We start from the raw sequence: 21432 nt of genomic DNA, 5'->3' as shown, positions 1-21432 counted from the left end.
AACACAGTATATGATATAACATGTGATTTGATATAATGATGGCACATGTGCATGCAAGCACAAGAATCAGGTATGCAAGAATGTACTAATCAAAACTATTTAATAAGTTAATTTAAAACAGTTAACTAATTTTACTGTTTCAGGCGTGTCCCTTAACTTCTGTGCCTCTACAGTGCTGTGAACTGTCGATTAGAAAAACGACAGGCTACAACTTTTACTATTCTGACCCACGGTGTGAAGTTTATTTTAATTTTCCTTATATGACGAAATGACCTTTGCATGGTTCGTTAACCCCAATCGTCGCTGACTCGCGTGTGTTGGCGTGTAATTGGTCAATAAAGTTTATTCAAACAAACAACGTGACGTCACTAGGCAGTATGGCGGCCAGCGGTGTATCGGTGACGGTCCTGGCTCCTAATGGGAGAAGACAAACAGTCAAGGTGTCTCCAAACACACCGTTATTACAGGTCAGCGGTGTTAAACTACAAATCGCCGGTTTCTTATGAGTTTCACTGTCGTATATGTTGTTTCTTTGGTTTCCGAACTAGAGTAAATGATTCTCTGAATTACCTTCTCAGGCTAACATCAGCTAGCCAGTGACAGATCAGTTTCTTTGTTTAAGCAGAAGAAACGTTATATTTTTGCGATGAAGTGGGCCCTCATGAATTATACAATCCATTTTATATGTATCGTCTTTCAGGTTCTAGAAGACGTCTGTAAAAAACATGGATTTGACCCAGAGGAACATGGTTTGAAGTACGTATTTAATCAGCCAAGGTACCATTTAATAAATTAATGTTATGTTGCCCTGAATTCTTATCTCCAACCTTTATCTATTACACTGCAATATAAGATGAAGCCATATTCTGTCCTAGCATTTGAAAGGATTACTAATCTGTATGTTGGGGCTTAAGTAATGATAACAACTGAAAAGCATCAATAGTATAATAGCTACTATTACCGTGGTTATTATACATTGCCGTTGTTTAGGAAGGATTTGGCCATTCCATCATCTCTCTCTCTTTGATAGGTTTCAGAGGACAAACATTGACCTGAGTCTGCCCTGGAGATTTGCCAACCTGCCCAACAATGCTAAACTGGAGATAGTGACATGTACAAGGAAACAGGCGGTAACGGAGAGCCAGGTTAGTTACCCATTAGTTAGTTGCACACCTGTGTGTTCGATGTTTTGTGAAGTTACATGGCACTTTATGTCTGATATATTCATTCAGAAGGGTTAAATACCATTTCTCCAATAGAAGGGTGTTATGATGATGACTGTCAATCGACAGTACCTTCTGGATGTGACCTTGTTTTCTGTAGTTGTTGTTGGAATTACTAACACAAATCTGCAATGAATCCTTGCTGGGAACCACTTGGTCATATGTGCACTATGATAAAGAGTGTGGAAAAAGCCCCAATTAGCAAAGGCAAAGTCCCATTTTTGAAATAATTAAATTTAGTAGTTATACTATTGACAGATGAGTGTTATTTAATAATCTTATAGATCATACGATAGCCTTCATATTCCATTGCAGTCAGTGGGTTTTAACAATCCAGTGCTCCACATCGTACCTGCTCTCACAGCTGGATATTGTGAATTCTTTCTTTTCCCAATCTTTAGGTCTCAATTGCTCTTCAAATGGAGAATGGGCTTCGACACCAAGGTTCCTTCTCATGTGAGCAGAGTCTTTGGGAAGTGGTAACACATTTCCCCCAGATCAGGTGTGTGTGTTTATATTTTCACTGAAATTTCTGTCACTTTCTAAATGTTTTCACTTCCTTTGTAACTGCCTAAGTCACCTAATGCTCGTTCCAAAACACCATAAAACGCTCTGGAAGTTGAGGGGCAACTTTTGTGTTTAAGAACTGTTTGGACAGAGAATTACCTATACACACACACACACAACACTCAGCCCTACTGTAAACATGTTTAAAAAATGTTGTTGACCTAAAACAGTTTCCACACATGCTGGATGTGTGGAAACATAAATCATTTCCAATTTGTAAAGTCCCCCTTAAGGTAAATAAAATTAATTTTCCCTAAATTCATATTTTTCCTTTGCCCTTTACTTATTGCAGCGTGACAGTGCAGTCTGACTCAGGATCCACCCCAGTGTGTGTTTATATGAGAAATGAGGTATGCTGTTTTCTTATAACCCCTCATTTAAAAAAAAAAAAAGGTAGTTAAATTTTGTCTGCGTGTGTGTCTAGGTAAGTGGGATCGAAGCGCTCAAGAAGGCTACGCTGAAGTCTCTGGGTCTCACAGGAGGAAGTGCCATTGTAAGGTAGGAAACTTGCGTATAGGCAGGCTTCAAATAAATCTAATCGTATTAAAGCAGCGTATGTCTATTTTAAGGTTTTTAATCAAAAGCAAAACTCAGAAAGATGAAGATAAAACAGAAGTCACCAAACCAGCTGCTACGCCCACCACTCCCCCTGTCAATGACATGACGTGTAGCCCCCCACCCCAGCTTGATGCTCTTCCATCCATGCCAGCATCCGCAGCTGAAGTGCCACTTCAAAATCCAAGCTCTCGGAGGCCGTTGGACACTCAGGTGCCTCCTGGTGACTTGGCCACAAGCACACTTCCTGATCAACAGGAAGAGGCTTCGGCATCTCAGAGCCAGGTTGAGCAAAGTTCTCCCCCAGTTGTGAGTGGAAGGGAAGACGGTGAGGAAGCGGGACCATCAGGACTGAACTCTCCGTCAACGTCTTCCTTCTCTGCCACCTGTGCATCTGCTTTCATCCCCTTCTCTGGAGGGGGCCAACGCCTTGGTGGTCCCGGGGCAGGTGAAGTTGGTCGGACACCAGCTTCATCTTTAACATTATCGTCTCACTCTGCTCTGAATGCAGCAGTAGACTCACCCAAAGCCAAAAAGGCCAAATCCAGCCATGGCTCTGGCAAGGTGAGTGCTGTTGGGCTTTAAAAAAACCAAATCACAACCTTTTTTCAACCATTACATTTAACCAGGTTAGATATGCCCAAAATAAATAGAAATAAATCACAATTGTAAGTAAGTATGTAACTGAGGTCAACAAAGCGGCATTTTGCTTTCTTATTAATGCATTTCTCACCTTTTTAATGCCTCTAAGGGTTAATTATGTTAAAAGCAATGGACCAGCGTTCACGCCACTCTCAATAATTACTCTTGAGGGATTTATTTTATTTTATAAAATGTACACAACACAGATTAAAAGTCCATAAACAAAAAACATTTAGGTGTATTTTCTCTCTGAACAGTGTCACACCGCCGTCAGCCAGCCAGATGATGGCATGGAGCCGGGACAGGAGCTAATGGAGGTAACGTCTTTTGGTGTGGTGTCCATTTTTCTCACTAACATCATCAGCTGCCTTATTTTTGAATTTATAGTCAGGTGCTGAATGTCTGAAGTCAGACACAGATGGTTACAAGTGGAGTCATCCCAGATTTTCACCTTTCACAAAGGTCCTTGGTTCTAGTCCCGGTCTAGGCTTCTCTGTGTGCCATTTGTTTGTCCTCCACATGGCTTGGTGTAGGTTTTCTCTAGTTTACTCCAGTTTCCAAAACAACTTGCTGAGCCAGTTACCAGTCAATACCTTTGGGCAAGGCACCAACCCAAGATTTGCATGTGGTTCTTGAAGGCTGCATAATGGCTGCTCAATGCTCTCCAGGAATAAATAACATTAACAGTCTGTGGATTTCTTCTATGTTCTCATGAAATTTCCCTTTTTTCCCTCCGCCTGCAGCCAATAGAAAGGAAGCCTCTTGTCTACCTGCCAGACTCAGCCATATCCAGTCATTCTAAGGATCTTGACAACCTCCCTGATGAGTTCTTTGAAGTGACAGTGGATGACATTCGCAAGCGCTTCGCCATGCTGAAGAGTGAGAGGTAGAACAAGAGAGCCAATTTAAGCACTTTGGGTTTTTTCCCCAGTATCCTGAACTCTGTTATGACACCACATAAGCTACGAAAGCTTCTAAATATGGGATCACAAGAGCGAGTCCTGAGTCTGTGTCATATCAGGCATATTCTCTGTCTATATTGGCTTAGCCTGCCGCCTCATAGCCGCACTACCACTCGGTCAATTACTGTAATTACAAAGGGGGGAAATTAAGCCAGCTGCCGCCGTCACACGTTTGTGGCCACACATAAGCTGGGATGAAATATTTTCTCCTCCTTTTTTCCGTTTGTGTCACTTTTTCATGCCAGAGGTGGGTTTCTAACAACTATTTTCTCTCTGTTTACCTAATTTTCTTCAGGAAGTTATTAGAGGAGGCACCACTGATGACTAAAGCTTCAAGAGAAGCACAAATAAAAGAGAAGATGGAAAGATATCCCAGAGTGAGGACACTTAACAGGCGAACGTCTTTTTATAAATGAGCATTTGTATGAAATATAGACCTCAAAAGTTGCTGTTTCATGTCTCCAGGTGGTCCTGAGGGTCCAGTTTCCAGACAGACATATTCTTCAGGGATTCTTCAGGCCTGTGGAGACAGGTGAGTTGCTGGCTAGCCTCAGGTATACCAACGCTGTTGCAGATTCTGTGCCACGTTTATGACTTTAGCCACACCAGAGTGACGGCGAGACAGTGAGCAGGAGACGAGGCCGCATAATTGAAGAGGCTAAATCCAGCGCAGCCGCAGCAGTTTCATAGACCAGCAGTACAAATCTGAGGGGAATTCCACCTGAAAATCACCTGTAATCTACACACCACTGGGTTTTAGTCAGGATTAGGTAGTTAACCATTCTCAGGTGAATGTAGTTTCAGCAGGGCAAATGTAACAGCTACTTGGTTAAATATTACCCTTCCTGCACAGATGCCACCTAAAACATCTGATTTACATGTGATATTTTATAAAGAAACATGTCTTTTTCTCCGACAGTACAAACTCTGAGCCTCAGGCACTGCATTCACACACATTTTTAAGGCGTCATTTCCCCCGCGAAACCAACATTTCACATCAACAAAACCCCAACAAACTGATGCCCAGTACAACAGCGCAAACATCTGATTCATCAGGAACAACAGTGAAGAAAAGAAAGCGGGAATGTGAATCTGCCTTTGACCTAAATATTTCATAGCATCGTATCCCCGCTGGCAAAAGTGTAAGAAAACGTCTATTTGTCGTCCTACAGTTGGTGCTCTGAGGGCTTTTGTAAGGAGTCATTTGGAAGATCCTCAGCTCAGCTTTTACCTCTGTAAGTCTCTTAATCTTCGCAGGAGTCAGCGTGGGCATAATTACCATGTGTCGGCAGCGATCTTCGCTCTGCAGGGGCAGCTGGGACGTTCTGACCATCTGCCGCACTGCTGTTCAAATGCAAATGTTCACTTCCATTTATCCTTGTCTTTCAGTCATCACACCTCCAAAGACCATTCTGAACGATCCCTCAGCTACTCTGATTCAGGTAAAAATCCATTCCAGTTGTGTCTTTTAGGCCAGAAGAACTGCAGCAGTTTGGAGTTTGACACAAATTGCAGCTGTAGAACTCTGGCTTCACCCCTCTTTCCTCTATAGAGCCCCAGCACATCCTGTCACACTTGCACCCCCCCCCCCGAGTCTCGGCCTGGTAACCAGTCAGGTTATCAGGGGATCGGCAGTTCCCTCCCAGCACAGATGGCTACATACTCTTTACTCTCTTTTTCCTTTTGCTGTCCTCCTCTTTCTTGTCTTTGTCCATTAAGGACTTCAAAGCATTAAAGGGCCCAAAACCAGAAACAGGAACAGTGGCGCCGCTCACTGAGACATTGTGTCCTGTTTCTCCAAAGTCTCACACCCACAAGTTTTCACCAACCGTTTGTGTCGGGTTACAGTCATCGCCGCACACATGCATTAAACTTGAAAGATGTGACGTGCAAACAACCCTGAAACACTTTGTGTCGTGCCAGTAAAGGAATGTTCAATCCCGCCGCCCTTTGCTGGCGGACATCCCTCCCCACCTTTACGTTTCCCTTCTTCCTTCAGGATCTCTCACTCCCTCTGCTTCGCAAACACACACATTTCCTCCTCTTATCTGCTGGCACGACTGTTTAAAGGGAGCTGCAATGTCAGTAATTCCACCGTAACAAATTGCGGCAGGGCTGCGATGACAGCAATCAGGCCAGCGCGTCCCAATTTAGACACCAGCAAGCGAGAGCAGGGGGAGAAACTGGACAGTGTGGGTGCCCCCTTGTACTCGCCAGTTGTGAAGAGCGGTTTTAAAAGTCTACCTAGTAACTGGGAGTTACTAACAGTGGTCAAATATCAAATTATTAAAAATCTGCCAGGCAGGGTTGAGTCCTCTTGGTTCTCGCCTCAGATCCGGCCGCGCCGAAAATGTTCAATTCTGACTTTTCCGTCTCTCGCAGGCCGACCTGTTCCCTGGCGCGCTGGTGCACTTTGGATCGGACGCCAAGACGGGTTTGTTTGGTCTTTTGTGGACATGATTTGAACTGGAGAGCTGCGTGATGCAGGAGTCGTCTCCGTTTTTGTCCTCCACAGGCGTTTACCTGAAGAGGGGACTTATCGAGGCGTCTGTCTCTGCCCAGCAAGCAAACGAGTCTGTTTCGAGGTGCGTCTGCGTCCAGTGTGTGTGTGTGTGTGTGTCCGTGCGAAGAGCTGGAGTCCTTTAGCCACTCTTCTACTCTCACTATCATTATTCAGTGTCTTCCTCTTTAGTTTGGACTTTCTGCTGATTGTCTTGTCCCAGCGACTCACCTAATTTTCCGTCCTTCTCTCGTATCCCACCGCAGGTGCATACTTCGGTCACCTGAGCCCTCCTGTAGCTCCGCTGTTTCAGATGAGCCACCACAGAGCCAGGAGCCACCCGGGGACGCCGGCACGTCCGCGCAGGATGAGCAGAATCCATCGGCTCGCCCCACGATGGCCAAAACAGCCCGGGCTGATCCAGGAACGGTGCCCAAGTGGCTCAAGCTTCCAGGTGAGGACGGCCGTGTTATTTGAGTGTTCTTCAAGAGAACATGGCTGCTTTGTTTTCGCAGCAGAGGAGAGAAGAATAAAGGTTTTAGGTTCAGGAAAGGGCGGTGAAACCTCACATTGGACAGTTTATACCGTTGTAGTTAATCGGCACCACAAAAGAAGAACAAAAGCACCATAACAGAGTCTGGAGGATGGCATTCATGCCCGGATGAACCCGTTGGGTCCCCCAGTAGACCACTCCAGAGACAAAGGACCCCGGGAGAGCGCCTGCTGCTGGACCACATCAGAGCTGTGTGTCCAGACATCTGTGTTGTTGCATTGTGGTGTTTCTGATGGTCGCTGTATTGATGTAGTCATGGGAGGAATGTTCTCTCTCCGACTGTTTTCCAGCATGTTTTTAGTCTTTTGATGGATTTTCCGCGGCGTCGGCATGGAGCATGTGGAACTTTTGTTTTTAGCCACACTTCATTCCGACAGAGCCGAACGCGCTCACGGCTGCTCGGTTCTTAACTTGTTTCATTCCCTCGGAGCTTTAAGCTGCCTGTCTGTCCTTTCCTACACAGGTAAGAAATGAGACTGCAGCTCTGGGCTGGGTGGATTCACCTGGAAGCACATCGGAGGAGCTGAGAGAGCCGCCCTTAATCTGTGCTTTGAGAAACATAATCACAACCGTGAATTAGTCAAACGTAGCAGAACGCTGCCTTTGCAGACGGGGTTTTTCATCATTTAAAAAAGTTCGTTGAGGAGGAAAAAGCATCAACGGGAGCTCCATCTTTGGCCAGGAAATGTTTGATTATAGTCAGAAGAGGTTTTTATTCAGCTGGTATGTAAATTTAGTGCCAAATGAATAAAAAAATTGTCAGAAAAAAAGCAGGTCTCACTGTCTTTGTGGGAGCACATGAAGAAGAGAAGTCATTGAATTGGAAATGTTCAAATTTACATTTTTCACCCCCTGAAGCACGACAGATTTCTTCTATTCAGAGTGAAGTTTGAATAAATCGGCAATCATCGTTGACTACCTGAAGCCTTCACATTTGGGTTTTATTAGGGGATTTACTATATTGTTAAGTGGAGATAACCGATTCATTCATTAATGCAAATTTTGTCATAAAAGAAATCTTTTTAGGGCTCTGAAAATTGTTGTCTTTCTTTAAACAACAGCAACTCCCACTGGGAGCTGCAGCAAAGTGTGCTTAAAATAACACCATAGGTCAAAAATGTAAAATAATAAAATCTGATTTAACTGTGTCTAAATTTTCAACAGAATGTCATATAAAACAAAAATAAATCAGTTTTCAGAGAAAATCACTTCCTGGTTGTTTCTTGGGCAAGAGACGGATGTATGGTGGTGTGGCCACAAGGGGGCGCTGCTGTAACATTCAACAGGGTGTAAAACAGAAATTGTTTCCAATTTGGTTCTAAACTTGTGTTTTTGTGTCGTGTAGAAAAACTTCTCGAGTTATTAACTTTGGCAATACATAATGACCATCAGACTCTTTTTCCCAGCTTAAACTAATCAGACAATCTAATTTACCTTCCTAATCATACCTTTTATCTTATTAATCTTTGAACTGTAATCATTTAATATTGAAAAAGAAGCATTTCGTCTGTTTACTGATGTTTTACGCTTGTTTACAGTGGACATGACAACAAACACTGAACTGAATTCCGTTCTTAAAATGCACGAACGCACTTATTATGTCTGTCTGATGTATATTTTTATGCTTACATTCAGATCTTTAAGGCCAGATTTTCCCTGTTGCTGTTACACATTCTGGACACATCTTCAGCTTCCTCCTGTCATTCCTCTGGGTCTGTAACCTGTCTGCATGCCCTGACTCCACTCCCAACAACATGTGCATATCCCTCTGACACTTGTGCCATTACCCAACCCTAAATAACTTCCATTCTGGTCCAGCTGACCAGCAGACCCCCCCCCCCCCCCATGCCGCCGCCTTCCCGATCTTACAGCGACAGACGGCGTGAAAGGAGAGCGTGACGGGAAAGAGCTGGAGAGCAACCTCTGAAATGAAGGAAAGCCTTTTGATACGACGCGATCGGCTCACACCAACAACGGAGGACAAACAGGTAATCTGAGGAGGTGGGCTGGAATGTGTTGGACTAAAGCGGGATGAACAACCTGGACCGGACCAACTTGTGATGGGAAGGGAAAACTCACTTGGGATTACAGGACAGCAAAATCGGGACCTTTTGTGCTCGGTGGGTCAGCGTGATCGCATGGTCGTGTGGACTGAATGTTGGTGAACAGGGCAGGAAGAAGGGCGTGAGATCCTCCCGACCTCCAGATCCGTCCTCATCGAGGATGCTGAGAGTTTAAACTGTCAAATGTTACTGGACGGAACCGTCGGCAGCAGGACTTTGTGATTACAACCGAGCGACCGCCTGAAAATCTCCTGGCAGAACTTTGGTTTCCTCAGCGATGGATTCACAGGGGGGTCCGTACCTCAACCAGAGGGCCCTCTGTTCACTTCTGGGTGCCGCCCGTCTCTGCCAGTTAGCGATGGGGTGTGCCGTGATCGCCATGGTGACCCACAGCGCCGGTTTCAGCGGCTCTCAGGGCGTGTTCTGCATGGCGGCGTGGTGCTTCTGCTTCGCCATGTCGGTGGTGGTGTTCTTCCTGGACGCCACGCGTCTCTACAGCTGCCTGCCCGTGTCCTGGGAAAACCTCACGGTCACATGTGCGGCCTTCGCAACACTCCTGTAAGTCAGCCGGTGTACCGTAAATGATGGGATGGTGACACTTTCGTGGCTTCACCCAGGTTCTTTGCGACCTGTTTTGTGGCGTGTTAGAAGCTAACGCTAATTCCTACTTTTCTTTTCAAGTCCCTGCTGACTGATTTATTTTAGCCGGCCAATATGTTGTTTATTGTCCGTCTTGTTCCTGGTGGCGGGGGTGGCTTCGTGATTATTTGTTCCTCTTTACTCTCTCTCTTCCTCCGCAGGTTCGTCACAGCCTCAGTCGTCTACCCTCTCTTCTTCATTCAATCCGAATGCCCTTACGCCGGCTGCGAGGTTCGAAACTTCCGCATTGCTGTGACCGTCTGCTCCATCCTGGGCGCTGTGGCGTACGGGGCCGAGGTGGCCCTGTGCCGGGCCAGGCCGGGTCAGGCTGTGGTGGGCTACATGGCCACCGTCTCCGGCCTCCTCAAAGTCGTTCAAGGCTTCGTGGCCTGCGTGATTTTTGGAGCTCTGGCGAACAGGAGCGAGTATTTCCGCTACGTGGCCACCATCTACTGCGTGGTCGTCTACGCGTTCTGCTTTGTTCTGACAGTGGTGGTGGTGGTGATGACCGTGTGCAGGCGGACCAAGGCCGTCTGCTGCATGACCTTTGAGCGCTTCGTGGTGGTGTGCACGCTGCTGGAAGTTCTGCTGTACCTGAGTGCGTCGGTGGTGTGGCCGGTGTTCTGCTTCGACACTAAATACGGGTCTCCGTGGAGACCGTCTTCCTGCCCTCAGGGAAAATGTCCGTGGGACAGCAAGCTGGTGGTGGCGGTGTTCTCTTTTGTCAACTTTGGACTGTATGTGGCGGATCTGCTCTACTCCCAGAGGTTACGGTTCGGCTCGCCGCGTCTGTCCCCAAATTCGCGAGCGTAGCCCCGAGCAGAGGTCTCCCTCGATTCTCACGTTGCAGCGACAGAAGTTGACCGTCGTGAAATAACCGTAGACTTTGAACAAATGTTTGAACGTGAAACCGCTGTGGAATCTGACCTTTGTGACCTTTCTGCCACACCCTCGCTGCCCATGTCTTTAACTTCCCCTCTCAAACGGGTTTCTGAGAGAGTTCGAGACCACCACCAGCCTCTCCCATGAAGGCAAGACCTCCTGGAATGTCCAGCTAAATTTGCTAAAACACGCACACACACACACACACACATACACATGCACAGACTTGAATAATACATGAATATAAATAGCACTTCTGGCAAAGGCACGCGTGGCATCCTCGTCATTTGCAAAGCCCACACAGGAGACCGGCGCAAGTTACCAAGTCTGCCAAAAATAAACGGGATCCGTCTGCACAGGCCGCTCTGTGTTCATGCTGAAGCCGTGACACAGCATTTATATGTGGCTGCTGGCGCCCTATGAAAGGTTCTGATCGATCTTTGGCCTGGTTGCAACCGTCGCGTTTCAGTCGAGGGTTCAGGATGACACAGTTTGAAAGGGGTCAGTTTGATATGGGGATGTTTGCAGGAGGTGACCGTGTCCGCAAAAATAGGCCAAATGATGACAAGAACCACCACACTCGTAATGTGAATCGCTCTATAACATCCATGTAAATGTAGCCTTTATAAAAGCCGTTTAAGCTAAGCCTCACTGTGGTTTGTTATTTTTTAGGCATTTACACTTGTCGTCACTAAAATTGCTGTTTCGATAGTGATGAAATCTTAAACTGCTAGACTAATTAGCAGCAGAAGTGACTGTCAACATGTTCGTTTTTTCCAGAATGCTAATTTGCTTTACTGCCCCCGTGTGGCCAGATACATCAATGCAGGGGTGATATTAGAAGTAATAAGTTACTAGCATCAAGTATGGCGTGTATCATCTGATATTTGTTCCTTCACCGCATCTCTGCGTTAGTTTGAGCAACACGAAGGATAAAAATCTGCATTGTGAGCTGAGATCCAGTTCCAGAGGACGACTGAACTAATCTGGTCCCACAGAGGCACAAACATTGCGCGGGTACAGTAAATCGTTGCGTAAATACTTAATTACTTCTGGGGGAGGGGGGTGCTTTCACCCATCTGTTGGTTAATTTGTTAGAAGGATTAAGCAAATGTTGGTCGAATTTCAATGAAATAGTATCGTGAGATTGTGGAGAATCCTGATTATTGGATGTAACAGATGGACGTAATACACCTTTATTGTCTTTTTCCCCTGTAGTCAGTCTGCCTGTACTGTATGTTTTTTACTTCCTTCCTCCCGTTGGGCGTCACCTCTAGAAGTACTTTACAGGAACGTTGTGGATTTTTGACCGGTTCACCACACTCGGATCCCTGCAAAGGCTTTTCCCTCCCTCGCTCTTCACGCCGCCATGGTTTCCTTGCCTCCCTTCTTCGCTTTGACCGCGCCGGCGAGCGCATCTCTAATCCAGGATCAATGTTTTCCCCCGTCGCACCCGTGACTGCCACGGATGCAAATCCTGAAAAAGCCACGCACGTAAAGAAAGAGAGAGGCTGCCCCAGCGGTCGGCTCCTCTGGCATCCCCCCCCTCTGCCTCCACACACGAGCAGAGCCTGTCTCGGGTTTATTATTCGATTATTTGCCAATTTTTGTGTGGAAAAACATCATTATTTGCATCTTATTTCAACTGGAGGCGCCCTCGGCCGCCCTTTCTCATGTGTTACGTCAGTCCTGCTGAACCTTGAAGAATCCACCATCCAAAAACATCAGAAGACAACGGCGGCGGCGTGGAAGGAACTCCACCGATGGCGACGGACATTGTTGCCACAGAGCAGCTAAGCCCCCAGTGTCGCCCCCCCCCTCAGCTGTCCTCCATCAGACATTGACATGGAGTCTCAGTCCCTGTGGACCCCCGAGCTTAAGCCTGTGGTGTAAGAACTCTGCTGACGGGGACGGGCAGCGACAGGTGCCCCGGACTTCATCACGGCCGGAAGCTGCGGCGACCTTTGACCTCATTAATCCAGGAGGTTTGCTGCTCCACTGTTCTCCTCTTTGGACGCTCAGCGTGTTTCGGGTCTTCACTTTTTTTATTGTTTGGATGAATTTAGTTGTTGGAAGCACTGATGTGGGTTGAGTTTTCTATTTAATGGCGCAAACCGTGTAAATGTAATCAAATAAAGAGTGTCGGACACCTTTTCTGCCAGAGCTCACGTTCACTTGGAGAGACAGGCAGCTGCATGAGAAGTCCCGCTGAAGGACGTCCAGCTTGTCTTCTCCACACTCGGAGGCGCCGGGACGTGCTGGGGGACGCTCTCCTAAAAAGGGAGCGCTGACGCCCGTTTGCCGTCACCTCCTCGCACTCCTCGTTTGCATTCGCTCCTGTTTCAGACACACGCTGCTCATGCAGATCTGCTCTGCTGCACACACACACACACACACACACACACACACACACACACACACACACACAGGGAAGGCTTCACGTCTGCCTGATATTAAATATGCACCCTTTCTCTCACTCAACCAAGACACTCCATGTTTTTATTCCCCACTCCTGCTCTCATTACCTGCACATATCTGTCTCTCTCTCTCTCTCTCTCTCTCTCACACACACACACACACACACACACACACACACACACACACACACACGTCCATCTATGCATTCGCACCTTCCTGTACAAGCAAACATTTGTCATGATACCGTAGCCTAGATTTGATCGGTGCTCCTGGGGGCGCCCAGTGTGACTCTTAATTAATGTCTCGGGGGTTTTGTCCAAAAAGAAGGAACATTAAATTCGCCTCAGCACTCGTATGGACCCAGCGTGAGTGAGTGATAGTGCACAGGCAGCCAGTGGTAAATTGACTTTGTGTGGGTGTGTGTGACTGAAACGCAGAGCTGAAGGAAAGCGTTTGAAAACGAGGTACCCAACAGTTCTGTATGTAATTATTCCACAAGCGGGTACGACTGGGGTGGGGGGTGAGGGGGGGGGGCTTTCATATTGTACATGCAGAAACATCAGGGAGTCCTCAGCAAAATCTCCTGAATCAATCCGGATCTGGAGCTGAATCAGGCTCAGGAGTTTAGAATCCACGGTGATCAGAGGGTCGTCAAATCTGCCCAAAACATCAGTCAGTCTGGAACATCTGTGGAGCAGATTGGACCGAGAAGACGGACCCGCATCCAAAGGAGCGGCTCATCAGCACACACGCCATCAGAGTCGCTGCTTTACTTCCCATTCTGTCCCATCTGAAGGGGGACGTGTCAATATTCTGCGGGGGCAACAGCCCCTCGTTGGCATTCACAGCGGCCCTTTTGTCTCTGGTGCGTCGTCCTCGCGTCTCTAGCACTGAAAAGCAAATAGAAGCAAATTCTCAGCACGCATGCAGCGGCTTTTCTGCTGTTTTTCCGTCTCCCGGCGGAGGAACGTTCCGTCATTCAAATTCACTCGTTCGGATATCACGTGGGATGGGGGGGTGTCAGACCCACGTCTTCATGCAGCTTCTGCAAAAGACGCGAACGCTACAAATGTGTCGCCGTCACCCTGGCGCAGGGTTCTGCTGTCAATCACGATGCACAAAAACATAGTTGGAAAGTTTTCAGCTCCGCGTTCTGTCAGATCCAAATTCAAGGACACCCAAACCTCCTCGGTGAGTACGTGACATAAAGTCACGATCCGGACCCTTTGGCAGCGTTTGCAGAGGATGTTTTTGTTCTCCTCTGCAGACCCTCATCCAGGTTGTTTTTCTTTTCAGCATCCTGTTCTGAACGTTCTGTGCATCTGAGTTGATTCTCACTCTTCCAGTTGGACTTCTTTTATGTGGTTCAATGACAAAAAGGCATTACAATGATAAGGACATCATCTGAACACAAAACACAGAGACCATATAATGGTCTGGTTCTTCTGGAGACCCTCATCTAGGCTGGGTGGAGACCGCCAGCGGACATTTGTAGGTCTGGAAGACACTCCTGTGCTGTTTTGACCGTAGAGCTGGATATGAGCCTGATATGCCATTAATAGGAATTACTTTCCATCTTGTAGACCTGGACCCTCACCCACCAAAAACCCATGAAAGCCTTCCTCCTGCTATCGCCCCACTCCTGGTTGCCATCATTGGATCCTCACTCAGCTCCGGATCTGTAACCCACCCCTCAATCTGGCTGCTGTCAAACATGGATGATCTTATCGATCACCATCTCCATTTTCTGTCTCATTATTAAAAAGCCTCCTTACCTCCATTAAACCCGTTGAGCTATCCGGCTTCCTCTGAATGGCTCCTTCTAAAATCACCAATGACCTCCACTCAGGGGACACTGGACACCTTAACGCCCGTCTCCTTGAACTGACAGCAGCATTCGACACCAACCCTGTCACCAAAACTATGACCGTATGGACCAGCACACACCTCCCTAGATTTTAAAGCCTTTGCTAAACTCACCTGTCCAGTGTTAATGTTTGGTTTTACGTGATTCTTTTAAAGGATGGGTGTCTGTACTGTTGCTTTTTTAGTTTTGAGTATTCTGTTCGGTACGTTCTGTAATGTGGAGCTTTTTTTTTGAGTGTCTTCAACAAAGCTAGAGACACGGGTTTGTCTCATAGTGTCTTAGTTCTGGAAAAAAATGTTTGATGGCATCACATCACGTCACATTACATCAAACATCTGTGCAGATTCTCACTCCTTCATGTTGTTCGAGAACAAATGCATTACTAAATATAGTTTATGGAAAGTAATACATGGGAAACCACACACACACGAACTTTTCATCCTTTAAACTTGCCCTGGTTTCATGCTTCTCCTCTCTGACCTAGTTTATTCTCTGGCAGCTTTATGACTCGATCCAAAACCACGCCCAAATACTCCCATCTGGTTGATGATTGGTCAGCTTGTTCACCGGCTCTCTATTGTGATTGGCCAATGCTGATGTCAATTACCCTGCCAGACACATACTGAGTAAGGATAAAGGAAAGCCACGTTGACACCAATAAGTACATATTTCAGTGTTTTCTGCTGCAGGGAGCAGTACCATCACGTCTTGTATCCGTTGACTCAGGTAACCTCCTGCCACCGTCATGTAAATCCGTTGTATTTGTGGGTTCCCGGTTGTTAAAGCTAGCTAAAACCCGCCAGCTGAGGACTATTGGTGAAGGGTTAGCTTACGTGTGCTAATGTCAATGGTAAAGTTAGGCTCCAAATATGAATGGCTCGTTAACGCGGGGAAGCGTTTTGTGGTGATTATTATGGTGGTTTAGCCAAATCGTACTAATAGCTCGGTTCTGTATGTATGTTGCAGTTATGATGCAATATCACAGCACTTAAACCGGCTTTTCCTTGTACATTATTGTCGTTTGGGGTGTTGCCACCGTGTCAAACGAGGCGTTTCATCATATGCTGGCATGTATTACAGCTTAATATGAGGGGTTCTAACAGTTGCTCCTTTCGACCCGTCTTTTGCAGAGGCCACATCATCAAACAGGATGAGCGTTGGGTTTATTGGAGCAGGCCAGTTGGCTCACGCACTGGTTAAAGGGTTTACAGCTGCGGGTGAGGGCTCTTTATTTGCCTTGTACCCGATCCAAAGTTGCTGCAACAGTTAGACCATGTTACTCCATTCAGAAGACCGCAGCTGGTTCAACATTTGAACTTCCCTTCTGTCCCCATCAGGTGTGATCGCTGCTCAAAGGATTACAGCCAGTTCCCCAGACTCAGATCTTCCCACCGTGTCAGGCCTGAGGGTGAGAAGATGCATTTATTTCCAGTATGCATGTGAATTGAAACCTGACATCCGTTTACTTTACCATTGTTGTTTTTATCGTGTGCAGAAAATGGGAGTGAACCTGACAACAAGCAATAAAGAGACGGTCAACAAAAGTGATGTGCTCTTCCTGGCCGTGAAGCCACATATCATCCCATTTGTACTTGACGAAATCGGACCAGACATCGAGGACCGCCACCTGATCGTGTCTTGTGCAGCAGGTGTCACCATCAGCTCGATAGAGAAGGTCGGCCTCCGTCCCGATCTTGCTGAGTTCTCATCCAGTTTTAGAATTTGCCAGGTTTTTTATAACTTTTTTTGGCCCACCTCTTCCATCTTTACACTGCCACTCAAGCCTCGAGGTCAACTTTGTTCTTACTATTTCATGTTTTTAATTAAATGTGCACTACAAATAATCTTCACTATAATCTTTTTAGTCACTGTTTACATGGCAATCCAATAAAAAAATGATTGCCTTAATCCCACTGTAATGGGACAACTGGTGGACATGTGTTGGGCCGACTGATATCTGCTTAACCCGCATATCGCCACCTCGTATCGAGGAAACTTAAACTGGGACAGGGAGCAACGTTCAAGCTGCGCAGGTGAGCGCACTGGCGGATTTCCTGATTGTTTCTGCACATGTGAAATTTTACAGAAGCTGCTTCAGCACCGTTCGGCCCCCAAAGTGATGAGGTGTATGACAAACACGCCGGTGGTGGTCAAAGAGGGAGCCACGGTGTACGCAACTGGCACCCATGCAGAGGTAAACAAAGAGAAGCCAAATGGCTTATAATAGAGCAGGGCTTTTTCAAAGGGACAGTAATGCTGTAGAGGCCTTAAGTATGCTAATTTTGTCACAAGATGCGGGCACAAGCTACCTGAGGTGGAGGAAGATGTATTGTGTGTGTGAATAATGTGTTTTTTTTGCAGGTGGAGGATGGCAAGTTGCTGGAGCAGCTGATGGCCAGTGTGGGGTTCTGCACAGAGGTGGAGGAGGACCTCATCGATGCCGTGACTGGGCTGAGTGGCAGCGGACCAGCTTATGTATGTCATTTCGGGTGCCGTGTCTTTCACGTGTCCCTTTAAAATGGTCTTAAAATAGCCGGATATTTAATTAGTTCAACAGAACAACCTGTTCCTAACGAGGCTGCGGTCTCAAGTATTCACTCAGGTTATTAATAAATGGCTCCGTTGCTGCTCAGATGTCTAAGATCTGATTATATTTCTGAATCTTTTGTGTGTGACATTTAGGCATTCACAGCTCTGGATGCGCTTGCAGATGGAGGAGTGAAGATGGGGCTCCCCAGGAGACTTGCTGTCAGACTTGGAGCTCAGGCACTCTTGGTTAGTGTTGTTGGCCTTTTAAACTCTCCATGATCTTCTGGTCCAGCTGGGAATTAAAAAAACATAAAATAGTTAAAGCCTTAAAAAGGAAAACAACCCATGTTTTGATAACTAATCGGTTCAATTTCAACCGATTTTCTTTCCACTGATCTTCTCAGTGGGGTCTTTTTTATCATCTAATTAACTGGAAGCTCTACAGTCCCCGGGACCAGTTGTTGGACAGAACTTTTATGTTATCGGAGTAACATACAATTTTACAGCTTTTAGAGACTGAACCTGTTCAGAATGATCAGATATGTGCACTTCATTCATTTAACTTATGCCTGTTTTTGTGGTTAATTATACAATCTTTCTGTTTTTCATGGTTTTAATGTTGTCCAGTTGAAAGAACACAGCTTTAAACATTTATTTGTCCTGTGTTTAACTCTTATTTTGCTGTTTCCTGCCTGTCCTTTTGCTCAGGGAGCAGCTAAGATGCTGCTGGACTCGGAACAGCACCCCAGCCAGCTGAAGGACAACGTGTGCTCACCAGGGGGCGCCACCATCCACGCCCTGCACGTGCTGGAGAGCGGCGGCTTCCGCAGCCTCCTTATCAACGCCGTGGAGGCCTCGTGCATCCGCACACGGTGAGACACTCGCTCGAAGATGCACTTCCACCTTGGCCTCTGTCAACTTCGTCTCCTGCTACTCAGTTTTATTTTGCGAATAATTAATTATTCCACAACTGTTGAGGCACTCGTGGTTGAGGACTCGCAGTTGTTCAAGTACTCAGTCACTTTTCTGCTGTCCGCACAGGGAGCTGCAGTTCCTGGCGGACCAGGAGCGCATCTCTCCAGCAGCCATTAAGAAGACGACGCTGGACAAGGTGCTGCAGCAGCCCGGAGTCACAGTCAGTGGAGTGGCTAATGGGAACGGCAGGTCGGGGATTAGCCTGTTCAACAACCGCAGCCCGAGGGTGAAGAAGAACTGAGGCCACAGGCCGCCTTACGCAATCACGGCTTCAACCACACTCGAATATTTCTAAGTCTCCTCCAGCTGTTCGTCCAAACGGTCTGACGTCGCATCCAGATTGACGTAAATCCTAAATTACACATTGTTGAGACCCAGGGCGCACGGCTTTATGCGACACAGGATTCATGACCACCCTGAAGAGCAAAGGTGCACCTCCAAGGCTGTTAACAGGAAGGACCCAGCGGAGCATCATAAGCTCCTTGTAGGAAGCAGATGGCTCATTTACACCTTTATTGTCTTTAAAAATGACATAAATGGCATTGCTAGATTCTTTTTTCCCCCCTTTTGGTCATCAGTGTTGATTTATTAACATTGACTGAACCAAACTTTTCTTAGATTTATTGGTTTCATCTTCACATATCAACATTTTGGACTTTGTTACTTTAATGTCGCCCATTGTTTCAAGCACAGTGAGTACTTTGTGCCTTTTTTATGCTGAAACTGGGCTTTTAAAGTGTCTTTTCAATCCAGAAATCAGCCAGGTCAGCTTTTTCTTTGGATCCCTTTTTCTGTTTGTTATTGAAAAGATCCTTTGGAAGACTTTGAACGTCTTAAGTGTCCCATCAAAAGACTGAAATCATCACTTTAAATACTGACATGGAACAAAGTGTTAAACTCCCCAAATCATCATTTTATCCTCTTTTTTTTTTAAGCTTATATACATATTTATATATATACACTGTCTTTGTTACATTTTCTGTTTAACTTAGTTTTGGTTACAGTTGCCATGTCAGTTTTCTTATTGTATAATAAAAATTAGATACAGAAGCTTTTTTTTTGTTGTTGTACTTTATTAATTTTATTAGCCCGTTTCTACGTAGCATAATTCTTTGGAGCTTTGCCTGTATGTGACCTGCAGGGGGCGCCCTTCAGGATCACCAAACATGCCTTTCTTCCTCTGGTTTATCTGTTCAGTCTGCTCACTGCTTGTTTTTCCCAAATTAATCATGGATTTTTAATTTTTTTTTTTTTTTGTAGCATAATTAAGAGCTCAACATCTTTTTCTGAACACTGCAACGAATGCATTGGCTCGAAATAAAAACAAGCATCTGCGTGGAGCTCATCCTGTTTCCTATGGTAACCACAGCAACACATCTGCTTCCATCCCTCCCTGTTCTGTCTTCAGCCAGGCCTCCTGACTTTCTCCTTGTTGCGTCATGGCCAAACACCGCCGGTTCCACGCTCATCCCGTGAATCTCAATGTGGAAATCTGCACTATGCTGCATCGAGGCCTTGTTATTTTTGTTGTCTTTATTTTTCCTCTCTGAGCTTAGAAATGGAACATTGGTGAGTGCGAATCGGAGCGATTACAGCAGGTGTTTAAAGTCGAGGAAGTACTTTTGTGTTGTGCCCGTTCCTGCTCTCCAGGCTGGAGCATTTGGGATTAACAGATGCTACTTTGTGCGCCGGTGAGATAGGCTTGTGGGTCTGCAGACAACACACAGGTGTGTAATGGTGAGCTTAAAAAGGTATGCCCTCATAATTGAACAACTTATTGCAATTGTAGAATTAATGTATTTTTCTTTAACCTTGCCCGCAACTTTGATTATATTGCGTCTCTCTCTGTGCAATTGCTCTGTTTACTTGTGCGTGGAGCACTTTTTTCCCCCCCTGCTGCCGAAGGGTTTCGCTAATCCTCCTTTTATTCCAGAAAGTTATTCTCCGCTCGCTCCAGCTTCTGTCCTTTAAGATTAGCCATTCCTGGAGAGACTTTAATTTGTCTCTCATTATTAGACGGCTTTGAGCTCCTCTCCCACCTCAGGTGACGAGGACGTGCCCCTGTCAATCATCTTGACACGAACAGGAGGTCCAAGATGGCGATTTAGCGGCACTTTCCCCTCAGTGGAATGTTTGAAGTGTGTGTGTGAGAGAGAATCAGCGGAAGCATGGCCGTGCTGCTTCCCAGTGTGGGATTTCTTCCACAGGTGGAGCAGATGCTGCCTGTCCACTCGCTTCAGTCACCGTGAGCACTGACCTTTGCAGGAACACGCGTCTTTGCGTGTTGGTGTGAAGGCCAGGAGGGGTGCCAGAATCCAAAATCCGGCATCAAACGGAAAAGATTCCACCTCTCATCTCCCATCATTCACCCGTAGCCTCGTCTTACGGGGTCAGAAGGCCTCGTTTGTTCTGTTTGGCGTGTCGGCCTGTGATCTCCGCGCTGATACAGTATCAGCTCGCTGCAGCTGCTTGTTGAAACGGTCACAGAGGAAAAGGAAGTTCCAACAGTCGGCGCACGTTCAGTGAATCTGCAATATGGGCTTCCGTCGAGCGAACGCGCATCGTGAGGGGACCTGCAGGCCTGCACGGCTGTTCCGGTTTCTGTGACTGACCTGCTGGAGTGGAGCAGAGCTGTCCCAACCGCCCCGGGGCGACAGGCGGCGGGGGGCCCCCTCGTCGGGACCAACGAGGTCTGAGGTCAATTTAAAGCAGAGCCTTCACGGATCTCCCACAGACGCGTCTTTGGACTGTGGGAGGAAGCCGGAGAACCTGGAGAGAACCAACGTGGACACGAGGGAGAACGTGTGAACTCCACAGAGAAAAGCCACCGGCCCCCAGATCCAGGAACCTTCTTCCTGTGAGGTGACAGTGCTAACCGCTGCTCACCCTCTTTATTGGTGTTTATTATTATTATTTTGGTGTCCTAATTATCAGCTGTGACTGGATTTAAAAGCATTTCAATAAAACAAACACAAAGAGCTCAGTCACAGCAGATCTATGTTAAAGATCTGGATTATTTTTGACACCCTCTGATAGGAAATATGCATCCAAAGATTA

At 46.5% G+C, this 21432-nt stretch overlaps 3 protein-coding genes and 1 long non-coding RNA gene across 4 annotated transcripts; 3 read left to right on the top strand and 1 right to left on the bottom strand.

Annotated features, from left to right (window-relative positions):
- The first annotated feature begins 364 nt into the window (after positions 1 to 364).
- On the top strand, positions 365 to 8210 carry aspscr1 (ASPSCR1 tether for SLC2A4, UBX domain containing). The gene is made up of 17 exons (XM_057036380.1): positions 365 to 467; positions 701 to 756; positions 1031 to 1145; positions 1625 to 1725; positions 2083 to 2140; positions 2215 to 2288; positions 2360 to 2909; positions 3245 to 3304; positions 3731 to 3873; positions 4245 to 4326; positions 4415 to 4481; positions 5122 to 5184; positions 5339 to 5391; positions 6332 to 6383; positions 6465 to 6534; positions 6716 to 6903; positions 7466 to 8210. The coding sequence occupies exons 1-17, from the start codon at positions 378 to 380 to the stop codon at positions 7474 to 7476; spliced, it is 1833 nt and encodes a 610-aa protein (XP_056892360.1). The 5' UTR covers positions 365 to 377; the 3' UTR covers positions 7477 to 8210.
- Positions 8211 to 8347: 137 nt separating this feature from the next.
- LOC130527693 (myeloid-associated differentiation marker-like protein 2) lies at positions 8348 to 12738 on the top strand. The gene is made up of 2 exons (XM_057036389.1): positions 8348 to 9623; positions 9866 to 12738. The coding sequence occupies exons 1-2, from the start codon at positions 9343 to 9345 to the stop codon at positions 10515 to 10517; spliced, it is 933 nt and encodes a 310-aa protein (XP_056892369.1). The 5' UTR covers positions 8348 to 9342; the 3' UTR covers positions 10518 to 12738.
- A 2713-nt stretch (positions 12739 to 15451) lies between these two features.
- On the top strand, positions 15452 to 19720 carry pycr1b (pyrroline-5-carboxylate reductase 1b). The gene is made up of 9 exons (XM_057036388.1): positions 15452 to 15597; positions 16002 to 16088; positions 16209 to 16279; positions 16367 to 16546; positions 16958 to 17065; positions 17233 to 17346; positions 17554 to 17646; positions 18109 to 18272; positions 18442 to 19720. Exons 2-9 carry the CDS (start codon positions 16022 to 16024, stop codon positions 18614 to 18616), a joined length of 972 nt encoding a protein of 323 aa, XP_056892368.1. The 5' UTR covers positions 15452 to 15597; positions 16002 to 16021; the 3' UTR covers positions 18617 to 19720.
- On the bottom strand, positions 17501 to 21406 carry LOC130527696 (uncharacterized). The gene is made up of 2 exons (XR_008951104.1): positions 20633 to 21406; positions 17501 to 17692 (listed from the first exon to the last, which is right to left on the bottom strand). It is a non-coding gene; the product is annotated as an uncharacterized LOC130527696 (long non-coding RNA).
- Between the last annotated feature and the right edge of the window lie 26 nt (positions 21407 to 21432).

This window comes from Takifugu flavidus, chromosome 6, assembly GCF_003711565.1.
Source record: "Takifugu flavidus isolate HTHZ2018 chromosome 6, ASM371156v2, whole genome shotgun sequence".
NCBI classification, from domain to species: domain Eukaryota; kingdom Metazoa; phylum Chordata; class Actinopteri; order Tetraodontiformes; family Tetraodontidae; genus Takifugu; species Takifugu flavidus.
Note: the sequence above shows the minus strand (reverse complement) of the source record. Positions and strands in the feature narration are given on the sequence as shown.

Excerpts from the sequence above, each read along its gene's own strand:
- aspscr1 (XM_057036380.1), top strand. The coding sequence starts at position 378 with ATGGCGGCCAGCGGTGTATCGGTGACGGTCCTGGCTCCTAATGGGAGA. Across the intron at positions 1,726-2,082 it reads ACACATTTCCCCCAGATCAG|CGTGACAGTGCAGTCTGACT; the intron begins GTGTGTGTGTTT and ends TACTTATTGCAG. Across the intron at positions 4,482-5,121 it reads CTTCAGGCCTGTGGAGACAG|TTGGTGCTCTGAGGGCTTTT; the intron begins GTGAGTTGCTGG and ends GTCGTCCTACAG.
- pycr1b (XM_057036388.1), top strand. The coding sequence starts at position 16,022 with ATGAGCGTTGGGTTTATTGGAGCAGGCCAGTTGGCTCACGCACTGGTT. Across the intron at positions 16,089-16,208 it reads TAAAGGGTTTACAGCTGCGG|GTGTGATCGCTGCTCAAAGG; the intron begins GTGAGGGCTCTT and ends TGTCCCCATCAG. Across the intron at positions 17,647-18,108 it reads TTGGAGCTCAGGCACTCTTG|GGAGCAGCTAAGATGCTGCT; the intron begins GTTAGTGTTGTT and ends CCTTTTGCTCAG.
- LOC130527693 (XM_057036389.1), top strand. The coding sequence starts at position 9,343 with ATGGATTCACAGGGGGGTCCGTACCTCAACCAGAGGGCCCTCTGTTCA. Across the intron at positions 9,624-9,865 it reads GCGGCCTTCGCAACACTCCT|GTTCGTCACAGCCTCAGTCG; the intron begins GTAAGTCAGCCG and ends CTTCCTCCGCAG.